General features: G+C 48.3%; 2 protein-coding genes across 2 annotated transcripts; both read left to right on the forward strand.

Moving 5' to 3' along the window:
* The first annotated feature begins 19223 nt into the window (after positions 1-19223).
* On the forward strand, positions 19224-22374 carry LOC144102809 (uncharacterized). The gene is made up of 7 exons (XM_077635966.1): positions 19224-19794; positions 21267-21353; positions 21438-21515; positions 21602-21679; positions 21797-21940; positions 22063-22199; positions 22324-22374. Exons 2-7 carry the CDS (start codon positions 21293-21295, stop codon positions 22372-22374), a joined length of 549 nt encoding a protein of 182 aa, XP_077492092.1. The 5' UTR covers positions 19224-19794; positions 21267-21292.
* Positions 22375-22877: 503 nt separating this feature from the next.
* Positions 22878-24274, forward strand: LOC144100758 (uncharacterized). Its single transcript, XM_077633601.1, has one exon. It carries the CDS (start codon positions 22911-22913, stop codon positions 24183-24185), a length of 1275 nt encoding a protein of 424 aa, XP_077489727.1. The 5' UTR covers positions 22878-22910; the 3' UTR covers positions 24186-24274.
* The last annotated feature ends 369 nt before the right edge of the window (positions 24275-24643 follow it).

A 24643-nucleotide genomic window follows, 5' to 3' on the forward strand; every position in this document is an offset into this window, starting at 1 on the left:
TGGCATTTGACGCAAGCAAAGTTCTCAAGACATTTAGTTACGTTGACGATTTTTTAATTATATTGACTAAGCAATCACCCTTGACCTATTTGCAAACTGTGCAGGATATCCTTTTAGATTTTAAACAACATGGCAAGGGTTTGGATTTTACTTACGAACTCGCGGAAGAAAAGTTACAGTTTTTAGATATTGACATAACCATTACTGACGAAGGCGTTTGCTGGATGTATCGACTTCGTGCCCGCAAAGAATTGTTGCCCTACGATTCGACGCACTCTAAAACTGTGAAACGTGCCATTGCCATCATGTGCCTTCAAACTTCTCTAAAAAATCGTGCTGTCATAAAGTACAGGAAAGCTTCGATATACAGATACAAAAGCTTAGACAGGCAGGCTTTCATTCCCTGGTGATTAGTTCTGTCACGTAAGCATTACTGAAAAAAGTAAAAAAAGAAAGAGAAAGAAAGCGATGGTGGTGATGTATCTGAAAAGAAAATCAAACCGGTGGTGATTCCATACTCCCACAAAGTGGCTGATAATCTTGAGCCTGTTGCTGCAAAATACAAAGTACCAGTGGTCTTCTCTGCACCCAGAAAACATGCATCGCTGTGTCGAAAGATTGGAAATGATGATGCCAAATCAACAGAATGTGAAATTTAGCATGTAAACCTGTTTCTGAAATCGCTGTGGGGGTGGTTTATAGCATCCCGCTTTCCTGTGGAAAGGTGTACATCGGCCAGACAGGCCGATGTATTAATGCACGTTTAACCGAGCCCAAACGATCACTAAGAGTTGGTACCGGGTCACATTTGCCGCATCACTGCAAGGACTGCGGCAAAGAAGAGAAGAAGAATTGTCAACGAAAGCTCGAGGAAACTCAAATCCTGTGCAGAAGTAAAGATAAGACTGCCCGAGAACTGCTAGAAGCCCACCGGATTAAAAAAGGCAGGAGTTCCTGCATCAGCCCCCCATCGCTTGTCATACATAAGAATGAGAGCATATTTTTAGATTAGTTTAGAAAGATTTGAGTCACTTTTGTTCCCTACAATGCAGTATCCATACCATCGCCAGTATCTTTTACCCTTTGCTTGTGTTTTTTTTCCCATCACCTCTACCTCTTGGCTATAAATAAGCCGTGCATGTATCCAATAAACAGTTGCAAGTAGCGCCTGTGTCGTGTCCGTCTTTGCATATGTGCCGTGTCTTTTGTGCGCTTCATCCACTCAAGCTATGAACCAACTTGCCTAAGAACGTGTTCTACTACGATACCTTGCTTCTACAGTGGGCCCTTTTCTATGTGTCTCTTCAAGTCAACCTCAACCTGCACTGGTGATTTGCCATATCGCCCTTGCGACGTGCCGTGCGAGGGTTTATGGGTACTGCATCAAGAAAGGACTTGTACCTCATAACTTGCCACATTGTTTGGTTTCGCCAGACCCTCCCTCGGTCATGTTAAAAGGATGTGCCGGATCCTACGATCCGAGCTATGGAGACAGGTTCGTCTGTTCTACGATTGGCTTCGTTTAATGTGTTTTTCTCGGGACCCTATGACCATTGCCGCCACAAAGCTACAGTCTCTGCGGAAACTAGCAGCCCAGACCACAGAATTCATGTGGCAAAGGACTCTGCTTTTGCTACCCAAAGGAAGGAAAGAAGCCCAAGACGGCGGTACGGCTCTTCAGATTCTTGGGGGAGCATACGTTCCGGAAGACGTAATTCAAGTCATAAGAAGGGGCCGAAGTACAGCCTCGAACCGAGGATCCCGGAACATGAGCTCTTTTCCCTCAATCGACAGATTTCTAACAATGTGGAGGACAAAGAAAGGTTCCTGCTCGACGGTGTTGACAGCCTTAGCAGGACGGTAGCTACTTTCGGACCTCGCCAACGATCTCCAATGAAGCATGTCGTAGATTTTTTCAACGACAATGACCTACGACTTATGCAGGCCGACAAAGAAGGAGGCTTCGTCGTCTTGCCGTTAGGCATGTTCAACGAGAAAGCAGTCCAGGCCATCCACATGAATTTCAAGACTACAAAACTGAAACCTGGAAAGGTAAAAATTCGGGCAATTTCCGTATGTGAAGAACTCGGTTTACAGAAGCTCGCAAAAGGTATTCACGACAGCAAGCGTAATAGTTTGGATGTGTTTTTCACTGCGAAGACACACAAGGAAGGTGTACCTTTCAGGTGCACAGTGAGCGAAAGAGGTTCCTGGCAAAATCTTGTTAGCCGCTACCTTCAAAAACAACTCAATAACCTGGTAGTAGAAGATCTGTTTGGTGTCAAGAACAGTCTGGAAATCATTCAATTTCTGCGGGAGAACGAATCACTACGTTGTACTTTTTCTATAGATGTGGTTGATCTCCTTTTACTCTATAAGACATGCAGAGTTGATGGCATCTGTCTTGGCCTGCATTGAAACAAGCGGCCTGATTGCTTTCCAAAATACTGCCGGAATATCTGCAGGTAACTTTTTATCACTCTTAGAGTTTTATTTGTCTTCGACAAGCGTTTCTTTTCAAAGTGAAATGTATGTGCAAAAAAGAGGAATATGGATTGGTTCGTGCGTCGCTCCCGTACTGTGCAACATCTTTCTTGCGGGCAATGACAGAACCTTATCGGTGGCATTTGACGCAAGCAAAGTTCTCAAGACCTTTAGGTACGTTGACGATTTTTTAATTATATTGACTAAGCAATCACCCTTGACCTGTTTGCAAACAGTGCAGGATATCCTTTTAGATTTTAAACAACATGGTGTTACGTTTCGGCTACGACGCGCGGTATAGCCGGCGCGGATGCAACGGACGCCGGGGCTTCGTTCAAAGCGGCGATCATTTGGACCCGTTCAGTGCTGCCGTAACGCCTCCCGCCAAGCGCGTCCAGGCAGGTTTCAATGCCACGTGTCGTCGTGTGTGCGTGTGTGTGTGTGCATGTTGGTGCCCACGCTTGTCAAAGCGCGGCAGCCGGGGAGAGGAGCTCCCCAACTGGGAGGCGAGGAGGTCTGACCGGCGCCGGCCCGGCGAACGCGCACGTCACGTCTGAACATAAACGAGCGTCGCCGTATCGGGCGACTCATCCCAAGCCGTTCCTTCTTGCCCTCGACTCCGAGGGTATATAAGCCGCTGCTCCGGACGCCAGAGAGAGACTTCGATTTCTTCCTTCGAGTAACGTGGTCGCCCTGACCGGCTGCTCTTTTGCGATGCCAGAATAAACAAGTTGTTTTGTTGCCAGTCGACTCATCCTTTGCCGGGACCTTCGGATGTTACCAGCTTTGCCCCAGGCCGCCAGGCCAACGCTACCCTTGGGGCTTGCAACCCATTTGCAACAACTGGTTGCCAGCGGTGAGATCCCGACAACGGAGGCCTGCAGCGAAGATATGCGGTCAACTGTATGCTGAACAGCACAACGACCATCCGGGAGCAGTGCAACGAGCCCTGTGTGATGACTGGTTGCCTGCAGCGGAACGACTGCGCTGAATTCTTGGCTGCGAAGTTTGGTGAGTGCGGGACTTTCTTCTTCTGAGTTTTGCCAGGCTTTTGTTAGTGTCAGAAACAGAGCTGGTAATTGTGTTGTCGTTGCTGCCGGGTTAGTTTGCGACAAGACAATAGTAGGCAGTAGAGAAAGCAGCATTCGGAGCAGCCATGGATTTGAAGTCGTTGCTCCAACCGAAATTGCTGGAGCTTGCAAGAGAGTTGGGTCTGGATGTCTCAGACAAACTCAGAAAACCAGAACTGCTAAGGGCTACTCTTGAGTTGGAGGCTGAGGATGACGAGCTGTCGGAATGCCTTGAGACCATTGAGGAGAGGGAGCAAAAAGAGAAAGACGAGCGAGAACGTAAAGAACAAAAAGAGAAAGAGAAAGAAGAGCGCGACCGTCAACACGCTTTGGAAATGAAGCGTCTCGAGGTAGAGATGGAACGCGCTCGTAATGGAAGTCAGGAACACGGTGCAGGAGAACGAGTATCGTTCAAAATGACTGACCTGATGCGGCCGTTTAAGCTTGGAGAGGACATTGGTTTGTTCCTGGTTAACTTTGAGCGAACGTGCGAGAAGCAGGGGTTCTCTCGGGAAACGTGGCCACAGCGCTTGCTCACTTTGTTACCCGGCGAGGCGGCCGACGTAGTCGCTCGCTTGAAGAGAGAGGAGGCAGAGGATTTCGACCAAGTGAAATCGAGTCTGCTAAAAAAGTACAGGCTGTCAGCGGAGGCGTTCCGTCGGAAGTTTCGGGAAAATGAAAAAGGCAGAAGTGAGTCATATACAGAGTTTGCCTACAGGCTTATGTCAAACATGCAGGAGTGGCTCAAAGAAGAGAAAGCGTTTGGTGACCACGAGAAAATTCTGCAGTGTTTCGGGCTGGAACAGTTTTATAGTCGGTTACCTGAGAACGTGCGGTACTGGGTCTTGGATAGGCCAGAGGTTAGTACAGTGGCTAAAGCCGCCGAGCTAGCCGAGGAGTTTGTGACGCGTCGGGCTCGCGGAGCTAGGGACGGTCAAAAGGGTGAATTTGGCTCCAAGTCTGAGAGGCCGAAGTTCACACCCATGAGAGCAAGGGGGGGGGGGGGGGACACGTAGTGCGGATGCGAGTGAAAGCAGTCCGACCGAACGTAAGGTGACGGCGGCAGCCGAAGCCGAACGCAGAAAGAGGTTCGAGACGAGGCAAGCGCGCGTGTGTTATACGTGCCAGAAGCCGGGTCACTTTTCGGCGCAGTGTCCAGAAACAAAAACAAAAGTCGTGTTTTTTCATTATGCAGCACTGACGAGAACATGAAGCTTCTCGAGCCTTACATGCGAGACTTCCTCGTGAACGGGAAAGAGTGCCGAGTGCTTCGTGATTCCGCAGCTACAATGGATGTAGTTCACCCCTCTTACGTAGAACCCGATATGTTCACGGGCGAGTGCGCATGGATCAAACAAGCCGTGGAAGCTCATAGCGTGTGTCTGCCCGTAGCAAAAGTGCTTATTGAAGGACCTTTCGGAGCAATTGAGACGGAGGCCGCAGTGTCATCTATGCTGCCCCCCCCCAGTACCCGTACCTATTTTCGAACAGGTCCGATCACCTCCTGCGCGAGAAGGGGCTTTTGTTTGGTGAGGCTAGCGTTCAGGCCTTAACCAGATCGAGAGTTCGGGAGCTCGCTGCAAAGGCGGTAGTTGCGGGGCCGACATTGTCGAACAATGAGAAAGGGTCGGAGGCGCAGCTAGCTGATACTCAGAGCACGTCCGAACTGAATAAAATTGAGCCTGTAGCGTTGAAGGCACCAGGTACTGGAGAGGAAATGCCCGACACGGGAAAGTTAGAAGAGCTATCTGCAGATTTGCTCATCGCGCCTACGTCCGATGGACTTAATAGGTTGCTAAAAGTCAGCCGGTCGGCTTTGATAGCCGAGCAAAAAAAGGATGGCAGCCTAGAAAACATGCGCTGCAATGTCAAAGAAGGTATCGCCAAGAAAAATGCTCGTTTTGTGGAAAGAGGTGGGGTCCTGTACCGGAAGTATCTAGACCGCAGAGGAGTCGAGTTCGATCAGCTGATCGTGCCTCAGTGCTACCGTCAGGATCTGTTGCGCTTGTCGCATGGCGGTTCGTGGTCCGGACACCTAGGAGTTAAGAAGACTAAGGACCGTCTCTTGCAAGAGTACTATTGGCCAGGGTGTTTTCGTGACGTAGAACACTTTGTGAGGACATGTGACACCTGTCAGCGGGTTGGCAAACCAGGGGACCAATCGAGGGCGCCGTTGAAGTTGGTACCTATCATTACGGAGCCTTTTAGACGGCTCGTTATTGATACAGTGGGACCTCTGCCGGTAACAGCCACGGGGTACAGACACATTTTGACTGTGATATGCCCAGCGACAAAGTTCCCTGAAGCAGTGCCGCTTAAAGAACTCAGCTCAGTTGAGATAGTCAATGCACTACTGTCCATATTTGTGCGAGTTGGTTTTCCTGCGGAAATCCAGTCAGATCAGGGCACAGTGTTTACTAGCGCTTTGACGACAGCCTTTCTCGAGAGGTGTGGGGTAAAGCTGTTACACAGCTCAGTGTACCACCCACAGTCGAATTCCGTTGAGAAGCTCCACTCCGTCATGAAGCGCGTGTTGAGAGCATTGTGTTTTGAGCAACAAAGTGATTGGGAGCTGTGTCTGCCTGGGGTGATGTTTGCATTAAGGACCGCGCCGCATGCGGCTACGGGGTTTTCGCCAGCTGAGCTGGTGTACGGTCGCTCGCTGCGGTCTCCGCTTCGCATGCTTCGAGACTCGTGGGGAAGCAGGGGCGACAACCCAGTCGTGGTCGAGTACGTGCTTAGTCTCCTCGAACGCTTATGAAGGGCACAGGAGTTGTCAGGTGAAGCAATGGCAAAGGCCCAGCAGAGGGCCAAGGTTTATTATGATCGGACAGCCAGGGCCCGTCGTTTTGAGGTGGGTGATGAGGTAATGGTATTGCGCACATCGCTAAAAAACAAACTCGACGTGCAGTGGGAGGGCGCAGCACGGATTGTTCAAAAACTGTCGGATGTTAACTACGTGGTGAGTCTGCCAGGAAAGCGGAAAGCACAGCAAGTTTACCACTGTAATCTGCTCAAACCCTATAGACAACGGGAAGCAGTGGTGTGTATGATGGTAAACGTTCCCGAAGAGCTTCCGGTCGAGCTTCCGGGACTAGGCTCAGTGACGAACAGGGAAGACACTGATCAGGTCATTAGTGACTAATTCATTAAAGCACCGCTGTCGGCTGAGCAGAAAACCGAACTACACCAACTCTTACAAGAGTTTCAAGGTCAGTTCTCTGAGAGGCCTGGTAGGACTTCTGTCCTTACTCATGATATAGAACTTACCTCCCCAGAGCCAGTACGATCCAAGGCGTACCGGGTGTCACCCCGCCAGCGCGATATTATGGAGGCTGAGGTAAAGAAAATGCTACAGCTCGGTGTTATTGAGGCGGGTGAGAGTGATTATACCTCCCCTTTGATTTTAGTTGAGGTACCGGGCAAGGAACCTCGTCATTGCGTCGACTACCGCAGGCTTAATTCCATCACTAAGGATGAAATTTATCCGATCCCTAACATCGAGGAGCGCCTTGAGAAAGTTAGTAGCACTCAGTTTATTTTCACCCTAGATCTTGTCAGGGGTTATTGGCAGGTTCCACTTACAGAAGAGGCTAGTAGGTATGCGGCGTTCATTTCACCAATGGGAACATTCCGTCCTAAAGTTTTGAGTTTTGGTTTGAAGAACGCGCCATACTGCTTTTCAAGCCTCATGGACAAAGTGTTGCGGGGACAGGAAGAATTCGCTTTACCGTATTTAGACGACGTAGCGATATTCTCCGCATCCTGGTCTGAGCATATGGCACACTTGCGGGCAGTGCTAACCAGCCTGCGCGAAGCGGGCTTGACAGTCAAGGCTCCCAAGTGCCAATTAGCACAGGCCGAGGTTGTCTACCTCGGTCACGTGATTGGACAGGGTCGTCGCCGCCCCTCTAAAATAAAGGTGGCCGCTGTGCGAGACTTCCCGCAACCGCGCACGAAGACCGATATTCGGTCGTTCTTAGGTGTCGCCGGCTACTATCAGAGGTACATCCCCAGGTACTCCGATATCGCGGCTCCCCTGACGGATGCTCTAAGAAAAACAGAGCCCCAAACAGTCGTCTGGAGCGAGACAAAGGAAAGAGCTTTTAGCGCCCTAAAGAGCGCCCTAACAAGCCAGCCTGTGCTACGATCGCCAGACTACACAAAAGGGTTCGTTGTTCAGTGCGATGCTAGTGAGCGAGGCATGGGCGTTGTACTGTGCCAAAGGGACAATGGAGAAGTGGAACACCCCGTCCTGTATGCTAGTCGTAAGCTGACCTGTCGTGAGCAGGCGTACAGCGCCACCGAGAAAGAGTGTGCGTGTCTCGTGTGGGCCGTTCAGAAATTGTCATGCTACCTAGCCGGCTCTAGGTTTATCATTGAGACGGATCACTGCCCTCTCCAATGGCTGCAGACCATCTCTCCCAAAAATGGCCGCCTCCTGCGCTGGAGCCTCGCTTTGCAACAATATTCCTTTGAGGTGCGCTACAAAAAGGGGAGTCTCAACGGTAACGCCGATGGCTTAAGTCGAAGCCCCTAACGTAGGAATCCGCCTCACAGTTGTTTGTTACTGATGTTTTCTTCCTGAGGCAGGATTTTTAACATATTGCTTTTGTTTAGTGTTTCAAAGTGATTATGTGCTTTCTAGTGCAATTTTCCAATTTGTGGACGCGTTCTGAGTGCTGCTTGACTACTGTAAGGAACTAGGCAGTAGTATAAAAGGGGAAAGAGCCTGGCAGAGCTTAGTGAGGGTTGTCTCGTGCTTGCTGACTGAGCGGTTGCGTTTCGGCGTAGTTCTAACGCTTGCTGGGAACGAGCACAAAAATGGCAACTCTCCCGAAGTCACTTTGCAGTGCCCTGTGTGAACCTGAACCTGAGAACGACGCCTTCTCTGTGCGCTGCGCTCAAGCAACGTCGAGGGACGACCGGTTTCGATTACGAGCATCATCGAGCGACATCCCTCCGGACAGCGGATGCAGTCCCCTGACCATCGGGATCTCCTTCTCCCGGCGGGGCGGTCTGTTACGTTTCGGCTACGACGCGCGGTATAGCCGGCGCGGATGCAACGGACGCCGGGGCTTCGTTCAAAGCGGCGATCATTTGGACCCGTTCAGTGCTGCCGTAACGCCTCCCGCCAAGCGCGTCCAGGCAGGTTTCAATGCCACGTGTCGTCGTGTGTGCGTGTGTGTGTGTGTGCATGTTGGTGCCCACGCTTGTCAAAGCGCGGCAGCCGGGGAGAGGAGCTCCCCAACTGGGAGGCGAGGAGGTCTGACCGGCGCCGGCCCGGCGGACGCGCACGTCACGTCTGAACATGAACGAGCGTCGCCGTATCGGGCGACTCATCCCAAGCCGTTCCTTCTTGCCCTCGACTCCGAGGGTATATAAGCCGCTGCTCCGGACGCCAGAGAGAGACTTCGATTTCTTCCTTCGAGTAACGTGGTCGCCCTGACCGGCTGCTCTTTTGCGATGCCAGAATAAACAAGTTGTTCTGTTGCCAGTCGACTCATCCTTTGCCGGGACCTTCGGATGTTACCAGCTTTGCCCCAGGCCGCCAGGCCAACGCTACCCTTGGGGCTTGCAACCCATTTGCAACAATGGCAAGGGTTTGGATTTTACTGATGAACTCGCGGAAGAAAAAAAGTTACAGTTTTTAGATATTTACATAACCATTACTGACGAAGGCGTTTGCTGGATGTATCGACCTCCTGCCCGCAAAGAATTGTTGCCCTACAATTCGACGCACTCTAAAACTGTGAAACATGCCATTGTCATCATGTGCCTTGAAACATCTCAAAAAATCGTGCTGTCATAAAGTACAGGAAAGTTTTGATATACAGATACAAAAGCTTAGACAGGCAGGCTTTCCTTCCCTGGTGATTAGTTCTGTCACGGAAGCATTACTGAAAAAAGTAAAAAAAGAAAGAGAAAGAAAGAGGGGAGATGGTGAAGTATCTGAAAAGAAAATCAAACCGGTGGTGATTCCATACTCCCACAAAGTGGCTCTTAATCTTAAGCGTGTTGCTGCAAAATACAAAGTACCAGTGGTCTTCTCTGCACCCAGAAAACTTGCACCGCTGTGTCGAAAGATTGGAAATGATGATGCCAAATCAACAGTATGTGAAATTAAGCATGTAAACCCGTTTCTTAAATACGCTGTGGGGGTAGTTTATAGCATACCGCTGACCTGTGGAAAGGTGTACATCGGCCAGACAGGTCGATGTATTAATGCACGTTTAACCGAGCACAAACGATCACTAAGAGTTGGTACCGGGTCACATTTTCCGCATCACTGCAAGGACTGCGGCAAAGAAGAGAAGAAGAATTGTCAACCAAAGCTCCAGGAAACTCAAATCCTGTGCAGAAGTAAAGATAAGAGTGCCCGAGAACTGCTAGAAGCCCCCCGGATTAAAAAAGGCGGGAGTTCCTGCATCAGCACCCCATCGCTAGTCATACATAAGAATGAGAGTATATTTTTAGATAAGTTTAGAAAGATTTGAGTCACTTTTGTTCCCTACAATGCAGTATCCATACCATCGCCAGTATCTTTTACCCTTTGCTTGTGTTTTTTCCATCACCCCTATCTCTTAACTATAAATAAGCCGTGCGTGTATCCAATAAACAGTTGCAAGTAGCGCCTGTGTCCTGTCCGGCTTTGCCTATGTGCCGTGTCTTTTGTGCGCTTCATCCACTCAGGTAATCTGCACAACGGTTGCAGGGGTCAAGGTTCCAATCAGCGGTGGCAGCTTGCGGATCCGGTAGGCATCTCGGTTAAACGGGTGGCTGATAGTAGAATCCGGTCAGTAGCAGCGCCTGAAACAGCACGAACGGTGAGGTACGTGGCATTTCTTCAGCTGTGCGGTGGCCCAAGTGGACGGTGAAAACCGCACGCCTTATGTAGGTGTCCTGATCAGCTGATATTGTTGCGTGTTGCCAGGTTAGAAGGTTGGACGCCTCCAAAAACGACTAAGGCGCGCACAGGTAATCTTTACAAAGGATGCAGAGGTCAAGATACCAGTCAGCGGTGGCAGCTTGCGGATCCGGTAGGCATCTTAATTAAACGGGTGGGTGATAGTAGAATCCGGTCAGCAGCAAAGCCTGAAATAGAATGATCGGTGAGCGGCGTGGCATTTTTACAGCAGTGCCGTGGCCCTAGTGGACGGTGAAATCCGCACGCGTTATGTTGGTGTCCTGATCAGCCGCTATTGTTTCGTGTTGCCAGGTTAGAAGGTTGGACGCCTCCAAAAACGGCTGCAGTGCGCACAGGTAATCTGTACAACGGTTGCAGGGGTCACGAATCCAGTCAGCGGTGGCAGCTTAAGGATCCCGTAGGCATCTCGGTTAAAAGGGTGGCTTATAGCAGAATCCGGTCAGCAGCAGCGCCTGAAACAGAATGAGCGGAGAGCGGCATGGCATTTTTTCAGCAGTGCCATGGCCCAAGTGGACGGTGAAAACCGCGCGCCTTATGTAGGTGTCCTGATCAGCCGATACTGGTGCGTGTTGCCTGATCACAAGGTTGGACGCCTCCAGAAACGTCTGCGGTGCGCAGATGTAATCTGCAGGGGTCAAGAATCCAGTCAGCGGAGGCAGCTTGCGGATCCGGTAGGCATCTCGGTGAAACGGGTGGCTGATAGTAGAATCCGGTCAGCAGCAGCGCCTGAAACAGCACGAACTGTGAGGTGCGTGGCATTTCTTCAGCGGTGGCGTGGTCCAAGTGGACGGTGAAATCCGCACGCCTTATGTAGGTGTCCTGATCAGCTGATATTGTCGCGTGCTGCCAGGTTAGAAGGTTGGTCGCCTCCTAAAACGGCTACGGTGCGCACAGGTAATCTGTGCAACAGTTGCAGGGGTCAAGAATACAGTCAGCGGTGGCAGCTTAAGGATCCGGTAGGCTTCTCGGTTAAACGGGTGGCTTATTGTATAATCCGGTCAGCAGCACCGCCTAAAACAGAATGAACGGTGAGCGGCGTGGCATGTTTTCAGCAGTGCCGTGGCCCAAGTGGACGGTGAAATCCACACGCCTTATGAAGGTGTCCTGATCAGCTGATATTGTTGCGTGTTGCCAGATTAGAAGGTTGGACGCCTCCAAAAACGGCTGCGGTGCGCACATGTAATCTGTACAACGGTTTCAGGGGTCAAGGATCCAATCAGCGGTGGCAGCTTGCGGATCCGGTAGGCATCTCGGTTAAACGGGTGGCTGATAGTAGGATCCGGTCAGTAGCAGCGCCTGAAACAGCACGAACGGTGAGGTGCGTGGCATTTCTTCAGCTGTGCGGTGGCCCAAGTGGACGGTGAAAAACGCACGCCTAATGTAGGTGTCCTGATCAGCTGATATTGTTGCGTGTTGCCAAGTTAGATGGTTGGACGCCTCCAAAAACGACTAAGGCGCGCACAGGTTATCTTTACAAATGTTGCAGGGGTCAAGATTCCAGTCAGCGGTGGCAGCTTGCGGATCCAGTGGCATCTCGGTGAAACGAGTGGCTGATATTAGAATCTGGTCTGCAGCAGCGCCTGACACAGCACGAACGGTGAGTGGCGTGGCATTTCTTCAGCAGTACCGTGGCCCAAGTCGATGTTGAAAACGGCACACCTTAAGGAGGTGTCCTGATCAGCTGATACTGTTGCGTGTTTCCAAGTCAGAAGGATGGACGCCTAAAAAAACGGCTACGGCGTAATCTGTACGTAATCTGTACAACTGTTGCAGGGGTCAAGAATGCAGTCAACGGTGGCAGAAGCGGATGCAGTAGGCATCTCGGTGAAACGGGTCGCTTAAATTAGAATCCGGTCAGCAGCAGCGCCTCAAACCGCATGAATGGTGAGTGGCGTGGCATTTCTTCAGCAGTGCCGTGGCGCAAGTGGACGGTGAAAACCGAGCGCCTTATGTAGGTGTTCTGATCAGCTGATATTGTTGCGTGCTGCGAGGTCAGAAGGTTGTACGCCTCCAAAAACGGCTGCGGTGCGCACAGGTAATCTGTTCAACGGTTGCAGCGGTCAAAAATCCAGTCAGCGGTAACAGACGCGGATGCAGTAGGCATCTCGGTGAAACGGGTCAATTATAGTAGAATCCGGTCAGCAGCAGCGCCTGAAACCGCATGAACGGTGAGTGGCGTGGCATTTCTTCATCAGTGCCGTGGCGCAAGTGGACGGTGAAAACCGAGCGCCTTATGTAGGTGTTCTGATCAGCTGATATTGTTGCGTGCTGCGAGGTCAGAAGGTTGTACGCCTCCAAAAACGGCTACGGTGCCCACAGGTAATCTGTACCACGGTTGCAGGTGTCAACAATCCAGTCAGTGGTGCCAGCTTGCGGATCCAGTAGGCATCTCGGTGAAACGTGTCTGATAGAAGAATCCGGTCAGCAGAAGCGCCTGAACCAGCACAAACAGAGAGTGGCGTGGCATTTCTTAAGCTGTGCCGTATCCCAAGTGTACGGTGAAAACCGCACGCCCTATGTAGGTGTCCTGATCAGCTGATATTGTTGCGTGTTCCCAGGTCAGAAGGCTGGATGCCTCCAAAAACGGCTACGGCGCGAACAGGTAATCTGTAAAACGGTTGCAGGGGTCAAGAATCCAGTCAGCGGTGGCAGCTTGCGGATCCGAAAAGCATCTCGGTGAAACGGGTGGTTGATAGAAGAATCCGGTCAGCAGAAGCGCCTGAACCAGCACAAACAGTGAGTGGCATGACATTTCGTCAGCTGTGCCGTATCCCAAGTGGACGGTGAAAACCTCACGCCTTATATAGGTGTCCTGATCAGCTGCTATTGTTGCGTGCCGCCAGGTCAGAAGGTTGGATGCCTCAAGAAACGGCTACGGTGCGCACAGGTAATCTGTACAACGGTTGCAGGGGTCAAAAATCCAGTCAGCGGTGGCAGCTTGCGGATCCGGTTAGCATCTCGGTGAAACGGGTGGCTGATAGTAGAATCCGGTCAGTAGCAGTGCCTGAAACAGCATGAACGGTGAGTGGCGTGGCATTTCTTCTGCAGTGCGTGGCGCAAGTGGATGGTGAAAACCGTACGCATTATGTAGGTGTCCTGATCAGCTGATATTGTTGCGTGTTGCCAGGTCAGAAGGTTGGATGCCTCCAAAAACGGCTGCGGCGCGAACAGGTAATCTGTAAAACTGTTGCAGGGGTCAAGAATCCAGTCAGCGGAGGCAGCTTGCGGATCCGAAAAACATCTCGGTGAAACGGGTGGTTGATAGAAGAATCCGGTCAGCAGAAGCGCCTGAACCAGCACAAACAGTGAGTGGCATGACATTTCGTCAGCTGTGCCGTATCCCAAGTGGACGGTGAAAACATCACGCATTATGTAGGTGTCCTGATCAGCTGCTATTGTTGCGTGCCGCCAGGTCAGAAGGTTGGATGCCTCAAAAAACGGCTACGGTGCGCACAGGTAATCTGTACAACGGTTGCAGGGGTCAAGAATCCAGTCAGCGGTGGCAGCTTGCGGATCCGGTTAGCATCTCGGTGAAACGGGTGGCTGATAGTAGAATCCGGTCAGTAGCAGCGCCTGAAACAGCATGAACGGTGAGTGGCGTGGCATTTCTTCTGCAGTGCGTGGCGCAAATGGATGGTGAAAACCGCACGCCTTATGTAGGTGTTCTGATCAGCTGATATTGTTGCGTGTTGCCAGGTGAGAAGGTTGTAGGCCTCCAAAAACGGCTACTGCGCGCACAGGTGATCTGTACTGCAGTAAAACACGTTCTTGGGCAAGTTGGTTCATAGCTTGAGAGGATGAAGCGCACAAAAGACACGGCACATAGGCAAAGACGGACACGACACAGGCGCTACTTGCAACTGTTTATTGGATACACGCACGGCTTATTTGTAGCCAAGAGGTAGGGGTAATGAAAAAAAAAACACAAGCAAAGGGTAAAAGATACTGGCGATGGTATGGATACTGCATTGTAGGGAACAAAAGTGACTCAAATCTTTCTAAACTTTTCTAAAAATACGCTCTCATTCTCATGTATGACTAGCGATGTGGTGCTGATGCAGGAACTCCCGCCTTTTTTAATCTGGTGGGCTTCTAGCAGTTCTCGGGCAGTCTAATCATTACTTCTGCACAGAATTTGAGTTTCCTGGAGCTTTGGTTGACAATTCTTCTTCTCTTCTTTGCCGCAGTCCTTGCAGTGATGCGGCAAATGTGACCCTGTTCCAACTCTTAGTGATCGTTTGTGCTCGGTTAAACGTGCATTATTACATCGGCCTGTCTGGCCGATGTACACCTGTCCACAGGTCAGCGGGATGCTATAAACCACCCCCACAGCGCATTTCAGAAATGGGTTTACATGCTTAATTTCACATACTGTTGATTTGGCATCATCATTTCCAATCTTTCGACACAGCGATGCAAGTTTTCTGGGTGCAGAGAAGACCACTGTATTTTGCAGCAACACGATAAAGATTATGAGCCACTTTGTGGGAGCATGGAATCACCACCGGTTTGAGTTTCTTTTCAGATACTTCACCATCTTCCATCTTTCTTTCTTTTTCTTTTTTTACTTTTTTCAGTAGTGCTTCTGTGACAGAACTAATCACCAGGGAAGGAAAGTCTGCCTGTCTAAGCGTTTGTATCTGTATATCGAAGCTTTCCTGTACTTTATGACAGCACGATTTTTTTAGAGATGTTTCAAGGCACATGATGGCAATGGCACGTTTCACAGTTTTAGAGTGCGTGGAATCGTAGGGCAACAATTCTTTTCGGGCACGAGGTCGATACACCCAGCAAACGCCTTCGTCAGTAATGGTTATGTCAATATCTAAAAACTGTAACTTTTTTTCCTCAGCGAGTTCATAAGTAAAATCCAAACCCTTGCCATGTTGTTTAAAATCTAAAAGGATATCCTGCACAGTTTGCAAATAAGTCAAGGGTGATTGCTTAGTCAATATAATTAAAAAATCGTCAACGTACCTAAAGGTCTTGAGAACTTTGCTTGCGTCAAATGCCACCGATAAGGTTCTGTCAATGCCCGCAAGAAAGATGTTGCACAGTACGGGAGCGACGCACGAACCAATGCATATTCCTCTTTTTTGCACATACATTTCACTTTAAAAAGAAACGCTTGTCGAAGAAAAATAAAACTCTAAGAGTGTTAAAAAGTTATCTGCAGATATTCCGGCAGTATTTTGGAAAGCAATCAGGCCGCTTGTTTCAATGCAGGCCAAGACAGATGCCATCAACTCTGCATGTGGTATAGAGTAAAAGAGATCAACCACATCTACAGAAAAAATACAACCTAGTGATTCGTTCTCCCGCAGAAATTGAATGATTTCCATACTGTTCTTGACACCAAACGGATCTTCTACTACCAGGTTATTGAGTTGTTTTTGATGGTAGCGGCTAACAAGATTTTGCCAGGAACCTCTTTCGCTCACTATGCACCTGAAAGGTACACCTTCCTTTTGTGTCTTCGCAGTCGAAAACACATCCAAACTATTGCGCTTGCTGTCGTGAATACCTATTGCGAGCTTCTGTAAACCGAGTTCTTCACATACGGAAATTGCCCGAATTTTTACCTTTCCAGGTTTCAGTTTTGTAGTCTTGAAATTCTTGTGGATGGCCTGGACTGCTTTCTCGCTGAACATGCCTGACGGCAAGACGACGAAGCTTCCTCCACATTGTTAGAAATCTGTCGATTGAGGGAAAGGAGCTCATCTTCCGGGATCCTCGGCTCGAGGCTGTACTTCGGTCCCTTCTTGATGACTTGAACGACGTCTTCCGGAACGTATGCTCCCCCGAGAATCTGAAGAGCCGTACCGCGGTCTTGGGCTTCTTTCCTTCCTTTGGGTAGCAAAAGCAGAGTCCTTTGCCACATGAATTCTGTGGTCTGGGCTGCTAGTTTCCGCAGAGACTGTAGCTTTGTGCCGGCAATGGTCATAGGGTCCCGAGAAAAACACATTAAACGAAGCCAATCATAGAACAGACGAACCTGTCTCCACAGCTCGGATCGTAGGATCCGGCACATCCTTTTAACATGACCGAGGGAGGGTCTGGCGAAACCAAACAATGTGGCAAGTTCATGAGGTATAAGTCCTTTCTTGATGCAGTACCCATAAACCCTCGCACGGCACGTCGCAAGGGCGATATGGCAAATCACCAGTGCAGGTTGAGGTTGACTTGAAGAGACACATAGAAAAGGGCCCACAGTAGAAGAAATGTATTGTAGTAGAACACGTTCTTGGACAAGTTGGTTCATAGCTTGAGTGGATGAAGCGCACAAAAGACACGGCACATAGGCAAAGACGGACACGACGCAGGCGCTACTTGCAACTGTTTATTGGATACACGAACGGCTTATTTATAGCTAAGAGGTAGGGGTGATGGAAAAAACACAAGCAAAGGGTAAAAGATACTGGCGTTGGTATGGATACTGCATTGTAGGGAACAAAAGTGACTCAAATCTTTCTAAACGTATCTAAAAATACGCTCTCATTCTTATGTATGACTAGCGATGGGGTGCTGATGCAGGAACTCCCGCCTTTTTTAGGTACGTTGACGATTTTTTAATTATATTGACTAAGCAATCACCCTTGACCTATTTGCAAACAGTGCAGGATATCCTTTTAGATTTTAAACAACATGGCAAGGGTTTGGATTTTACTTATGAACTCGCGGAAGAAAAAAAAGTTACAGTTTTTAGATATCGACATAACCATTACTGACGAAGGCGTTTGCTGGGTGTATCGACCTCGTGCCCGAAAAGAATTGTTGCCCTACGATTCCACGCACTCTAAAACTGTGAAACGTGCCATTGCCATCATGTGCCTTGAAACATCTCTAAAACAATCGTGCTGTCATAAAGTACAGGAAAGCTTCGATATACAGATACAAACGCTTAGACAGGCAGACTTTCCTTCCCTGGTGATTAGTTCTGTCACAGAAGCACTACTGAAAAAAGTAAAAAAAGAAAAAGAAAGAAAGATGGAAGATGGTGAAGTATCTGAAAAGAAAATCAAACCGGTGGTGATTCCATACTCCCACAAAGTGGCTGATAATCTTAAGCGTGTTGCTGCAAAATACAAAGTACCAGTGGTCTTCTCTGCACCCAGAAAACTTGCATCGCTGTGTCGAAAGATTGGAAATGATGATGCCAAATCAACAGAATGTGAAATTAAGCATGTAAACCTGTTTCTGAAATCGCTGTGGGGGTGGTTTATAGCATCCCGCTGACCTGTGGAAAGGTGTACATCGGCCAGACAGGCCGATGTATTAATGCACGTTTAACCGAGCACAAACGATCACTAAGAGTTGGTACCTTGTCACATTTGCCGCATCACTGCAAGGCCTGCGGCAAAGAAGAGAAGAAGAATTGTCAACGAAAGCTCGAGGAAACTCAAATCCTGTGCAGAAGTAAAGATAAGACTCCCCGAGAACTGCTAGAAGCCCACCGGATTAAAAAAGGCTGGAGTTCCTGCATCAGCGCCCCATCGCTAGTCATACGTAAGAATGAGAGCATATTTTTAGATAAGTTTAGAAAGATTTGAGTCACTTTTGTTCCCTACAATGCAGTATCCATACCATCGCCAGTATCTTTTACCCTTTGCTTGTGTTTTTTTCCATCACCTCTACCTCTTGGCTATAAATAAGCCGTGCGTGTATCCAATAAACAGTTGCCAAGGCGGATTTAAAGTGGTGGCGAAGGCTGGGCCGAAAAGTGGTTAAGCGCGACTGCAGCACAACCAGAGGATGGGGGGCAAAACACTCATATAAAGAAATGATAAAGCTACAAAATTGGAATGTAATCTGCCAATAGAAAAAAAAAATATATTAGCACCTTGTTTTATGGAAGAGGTAAGTCATTTTATTAAAACTTGGCAAATTTTGTATTTTTGCAACACTCTTGACCTGCCCCCTATTCATGAGTGTGCGGTGCATTACAGCGCGTCTTTGCAGGCCTTGTTTCGATACCCGGCTAACCCGGCCACAGTGGCGGGAGCTTACGAATCGATTTCTTGTCGCCAGCTGTCTGCGATGGCGCGCCTGGTAAAGCGTATAAATTTAGCTCGCCGGTCTCAAAATGCTCCTTTTGCGAAGTTTTCGTCGTCCTTGCACGTCGCTTCTTTATCACCGTTCGGTAAGATTTGTACCCCGCTGCACCGCTGCGGCAGTTTTCTCGGTTTTGTCGTTTCCTTCGGCGTGCGGCCAGTGCGAAGTCTTTTTCCGTCTTTGCACGCTTCGCGCTCTTCTTTTGAAGCGCTTAGCGCTTCATTTCAAGATGAGCTTGCGGCATGTGAAGAAACGATGCTCCGTGGTACACTGCGACAGCGTGGATAGTACCATTGGTGTCACGCTACACCGATTCCCGCTGGACTTTCACAGGTGAGCTCTTGACAGTGTCGTCTGCTCTAGGTATGCGCGATAGCTTCGATATGGTTTCGCCGGGCTGTTCGCTCGTGTTTCATAGCTGTAACCCGTTCGTGCGTGCTTGGCTTCATGTTTTCGGGGATATTTATGTACTACACTGCAGGGCACACACTTTCAGTGCTGAGGTGGGCGAAAGAGGCCCACATTTTTCTAATTTATAGTGAGTTTCATGCAGCTGACTATCACCAACGTGAACTTCACACCGGGCTCTCAGGAGCAACCACGTGCACGCTACTGACCGGGAGGCCCATTTAGAACAAAGTTTGCTACCTGACAGCTCTGAGTACGACATTATTTAGTTTTGCAAAACCATGAAGCCAATTTGAGGATCCCCTCGCAGCTGGGAGTATCGAAACTCAGCCTCGTGTATGTGCGCGGCTTTGAGGAGGCTTTAACTGGATTCGCTCAGCAGGAGTTATTGCCTGCCTTGGTATTGCTGTCCTACATATACATGACTGTCAGGGTAATTTTAAACGCACTTCACTCTCGTCACTCGTTGAGCTTAGAAAAGCAGCTAGCCGCGTGGCATGAGGATGAGCGTTACCGCACTCTGGGGCGCAGAGAGCTTGGCGCGAGCATTTACTACCATAGTTCAGATGTAATGCAAGTATAATTTACATCAGTTAGCAGTGACAGGAATAATGACGCATTGGCGTTTCGAGTATGCGTATTCCTTTTGGCGCAGTTGTATCTAACGTGCATGTTGCATCACGTCCAGGCGCCGAGCGTGGGCGCAGTTCTGCCGCAACGTCAGCCTGGAGAAGAAGGCGCCGTCGCAGCTACGAGAACTCAGGATTTGCTCGAGGCACTTCGAACCATCTGTGTATCTGCCGTCAGGAAGGCTGCGACACGATGCTTTGCCTACTCGAGCAAGCATTGCCGGTAATTTTTGTTATCAAACTTTTAAGGAATTCGCCGCTCTTGAAATGTCAGGTTTTGTGAAAAAATGAAATTTTTCCTTTTTGTCGTAACCGTAAAGTCTAGCGTCTTTTGCAAAACGAATTATGTATCTGTCTTGTGGCTTTAAAAATTACAGTAAATTTTTACCTGCACCCTGCTAAGCGAAAACGAAAATGGAAGTATCGCTTTCACGTGAGCACATATAATTATATACATATCGTGTATATATATATATATATATATATATATATATATATATATATATATATATATATATATATATATATATATATATATAATCGTTTTACGTCTCTTGTATGCACTGTACACTGTATGTGAGGTTCGTGACAAATGTCCAACATAGCATAGAATTAGGTTTGTGCTTGTGCTAAGCTAATGGCACAAGCTTAGTAGGCGAAGGGTGCTCAAGCGAATTTCTAGGCACGGGTGCGGAAAAAGTACACTGACGGTGTGAATACTCTTGCCTGATATTTCCGGTAAAAAAAAGGATAATGGAAGTGGGATATTCGGTAGTCAGGTATGGCAAAGGGCTCCAAAGGATCTTAACGTGAGTCTGTCAGTCTTCCGGTTCAGGCTGTTTGATGCCGCTAGCCACCTAAGCAACGGAAACCAGGCGACTCTACATGTTTTGCAGCAAGTGGGAGCTGAATCTTTCATATTCACCGTGAAACCTTGTCTCATGAACGGTCCCTGTCGTGTCCAGAGGGCATTCTCGTCCTTCCTTTGATAGCTCAAAAGAAGTGAGGGGAAAAAAGGGTGAGCCTTCCTAAATGTTTGATGAATTTTAGTACTCCAGAACTTTGCTTTCTTGTATGCAGAGCTTCTTTTTTCACCTTCAGTCTCATCAGGATGCAATCTTATGCCGACTTGGGCAAGGTACGCTTGGTGAAAAGCTTCTCGAGATATTGTGTGCTCATGTGTTATGTATCAAAGCATGCACTGAACGATTATAGAAATGCACTAATAATTGTTTGTGTTGTTGCCTTTTACCTCAATATTCATGCTAGCGAAAGCCAATGTTTGTACAGGCTTTTATTTTTTGCGATAATTGCTTACGAATTCATTCTTGTTGCATCTCATTGCGTAGGCCATAGGCTGACCTGCATAAATCTGTAAACAATATGGGGCACATTACTTGATTTGCGAGCTATCGTTGTTTGTGTGATAGGCGAATTTCGCACTCTTCAAAGTAAAACATAGCATATGAAAATTGCAAATGATTTTCTGGTGCTCCACAGCTGCTGATGACATCAAACTAATGTGCCTAACGATTAAGGGTGGTAAACAGAATTTTATTTCATTGGATAAGCATTTTTCTTTCTAGAGTGATGACAATGTGAACCGCATGCTGTGGAAGCTATAGTTCTTTGGAAATTATTTACTATAAAGGTACTGAATTCTCTTTTCTCTCCGCAAGAATGTTGCCATTTCAGACACCTCAAGCGAATGCAGCAGCGACATGGACTGTTCACAATCTCTGAGCGAAACTTCGGCATCAGTGCGCCGGGCTGGAGAACCAGGTGAGCAGGGTTGTATGCATAACTGACATAAATCTTTTGAAAATGGTGACGACTGAAAGCTCATTGGACTGCTTCCTATGATAGCTGCTGTCTCCGGTGAACCTGTTTCCAAGGGGTACGTCCAGAGTCGGTCGTCCCAGTCGCTGCTACTCTTCCAAGAAGGTGATTGTTATTTCGTATCTGCTCGAACAGCCTGAGGAGGTATGGCTCAGAAATATGCTACAATTCCTTGTCTGTGCGCTGTGCAGATGCAGATGGTGCCAGCCCTACTGGTTCTACGCTGAACCAAGCTTGTTCCCACGCCAGTGGCTTCATAATGGTTCAGTGTAAGAGTTGATTCCGCCTGTGGCGCTTAGATATTATTTGTGCATTGTTGGGTTGCTGGCTTCCCTGTCAGAACTGTGCTGTCACTATATTTTGTTCTTTATATTCTGCGGGCGAAGCTGACCACACATATGCAGGACCAAGCACTGAAGCAAGCGCTTCACCTCTGGAACCTGGCACGGCAGGGGTGGCCGCAACACTGTCAGCGAGTGCTGATCTGTCACCAGGAGCTCCGTTCAGCAGTTCGCCTCTTTCTTATGAAGGTTAGCAATTTTACAACGCTTTCGCAATATTGCGCACTTTTTGGTGCTACAGGACTACATGCAGCTATGACTAAACCCGACGTAGCAACTTATTGCTCTTCCGTCGACTCTGTACGTTGCAGGATCTTTCACCAGCCCCATCAATGAAAGGCGGCCACTGCAGAAACTTCGAGCCAAGCTCAGGCAGCTGCGTAACCGCAACAAGAGGCTGCAAGGACTGCTGCTTCAGCGCCGTCGCATAAAGACCACTGCCGAATTGGTAGATAGTCTGCGTGAACATTTAACACCAGCTGTTGCTGCTTTTGTTGAAGCTCAGTTAAAGATGCACAATGTCAGCAGGTTTGGCCGTCGATGGTGCAGCCAAAACAAAACCTTTGCTTTAGGTTTATACTTCCAGAGACCAAAAGGTTACAGATATTGCAGGAAACTCCTGAAACTTCCATCTGTTAGGTCACTGCAGCTGTGGCTTGCACGCGTACCATTGAGTGTTGGATTTTATCCTGAAGTTTTTGATTTGATCGAGAAACGGGCAGCGTCTTTTCCTCGGCAAGACAGGGCTTGCACCATAATTTTTGATGAAATGCATGTTTCAAAAGAGCTGTCGTACAATCCAGTGCCGGACAGATTTGAAGGCCTTGAAGAGTACAGTGCAGCACAAGGTCCCAAATCTTGCAAACAAGGCGCTTGTGTTCATGGCCAAAGGAATATGTACGCCGTGGAAGCAGCCTCTTGGCTACTTCTTTGCAGATAAGGCAGCGCCTGCAACTGTTCTGTATGACCTCCTCTTCAAATGCCACAAAATGTTGGTTGGAGCTGGATTGCAGCCTGTGGCTGTGGTTTGTGATCAGGGGGACCAAAATGTTTCTCTGTTTTCGAAACTTGTGACCCCTGAAAAGCCGTACTTAAGTGTGAATGGTGAACCGCTTTTTTTATTTTTGATCCACCGCATTTGCTCAAGTGCTTGCGCAATATGCTCTTCAAGTATGACTTCAGGGTAGGCAGTGACACAATTAAAAGCTCGTACATACGACAGGCTTATGAGAAGGATCGAGAAATGCAAATTCAGTCCATCCCAAAGTTGAGTGCCCGGCACTTTAATTTAACTTTTGCTTCGAAGATGTCTGTGAAACTCGCAGCACAGGTATTCAGCAATCATTGCGCTGCTGCATTGTGCACATTGGTAACATTCCAACAGTTGCCATCAGAGGCTATCCACACAGCCAGATTTGTTGAGAGGATCGATAGACTCTTTGACAGTCTAAATACTTCACAGAAGCGGGGAAAGTCTCCGTATGCATCTGCAATTTGTGCAGGATCTGTGCATGAAGAGTTTTTGGAAGAGTGCATTGCAGTTTTCGAAAACATCGAAGTTCTAGGCTGTGCGCGGCAGCCTCTTTGCATCCGTGGCTTCTGCCAAACTATGAGGGCTGTGCTGCTGTTATGGAACCACCTGGCCTCTCGCTATAGTTTGACATACCTCCTTACCAGGCACCTGAACCAGGATGCACTTGAAAACACCTTTGCTATTGTTAGGTCGAAATCTGGATCGAACAGCAACTCGTCTTGCCGGCAGTTTCAAGCAGCATTTAGACATCTTTTAGTTAGCAACCTTTTCAAACTGTCGGAAAGCAGCAACTGTGCTGAAGACATGTCTAGCCTTCTAGCCACTCTCCCAGTTTGTTTATCTAAGTCTGCTCCTTCTCTCTGTACAGCTGCCACATCTTTGCCAGTTGCAGTAGAAGTTTTGCCATATGATTATCAGTCTCCAATACTGGAGAACAACATTGTCTATTTTGCTGGCTGGCTTGCCTACAAGTTTATGAATGATCACAGGTGTGTTACAGGGCCACATACGTGCGAGGTGAGGCTAGAAAATGCCGCCTTTGCCGATCAGAGCCAAGTTCTCTTGTACTTAAGTGTCAAAAATCCTGTAGAAGGTGACTTTGGGAGCCTGTCAGTTCCTACACCCTCGTTTGTAGCTTTCATTAATGCTTGCGAGCAGGTTTTTGTCGCATCTAGTTCCAATATTGTGGGAAAAGAACAAGTAGGGCATGATCTGTGCATGTTGCTTCATGCCAAGGTAGAAAAATCGCTGACTGTGTGTGGTGATGACGTTTATGATGGTTTGTTTTCCCTGTTCGTGAGGGTGAGGCTGCATTGGCTTGCACGCAGAAAAAATCTTGAACTGCACAGTCAAACTACTAAACGGAAAGCCACTAAGCAAGCACTGAGGCTAAGCAAATGAAAAGGATGCAATTCCCGAGCTGTTGGCTGAATATTTTGTGAAGTTGCAGGCTATTATGCAGCCTGTGCAACAAATCAGCTTAGTCTGGTTTAACGGTTGGAAAGGGTTTTTTCTGGTTCACAGCCTGGGTTTATTCTTTTATTTTTTTACTTGTGTATTTTGATTTGGTGGGATGTGACGTGGTTGCTCACAGGGGCAATGGTTTAACAATGTAGCATCTTTCATCGTTCATTCCACTATGTCACTCTTTTAGGGTACTTTTATGCCATGTACAGCCTGTTCAAGTGTCACCTATGTACTTGTGCAATATTGTCAGATAAAACGCCATACCGATAAAGCGAATGCCTCTGAAAAGAGACTTTATAGGCAATGGATTAACCTAGTTTCCGTGGCGCTGGGATTAATTTTTCCACCTGCTCGCCCCCCCTGCAGTTCCGTGCTGGCAGGTATAATGAAAT

The sequence above is a fragment of the Amblyomma americanum genome, chromosome 8 (assembly GCF_052857255.1).
Source record: "Amblyomma americanum isolate KBUSLIRL-KWMA chromosome 8, ASM5285725v1, whole genome shotgun sequence".
In the NCBI taxonomy this organism is placed as follows: domain Eukaryota; kingdom Metazoa; phylum Arthropoda; class Arachnida; order Ixodida; family Ixodidae; genus Amblyomma; species Amblyomma americanum.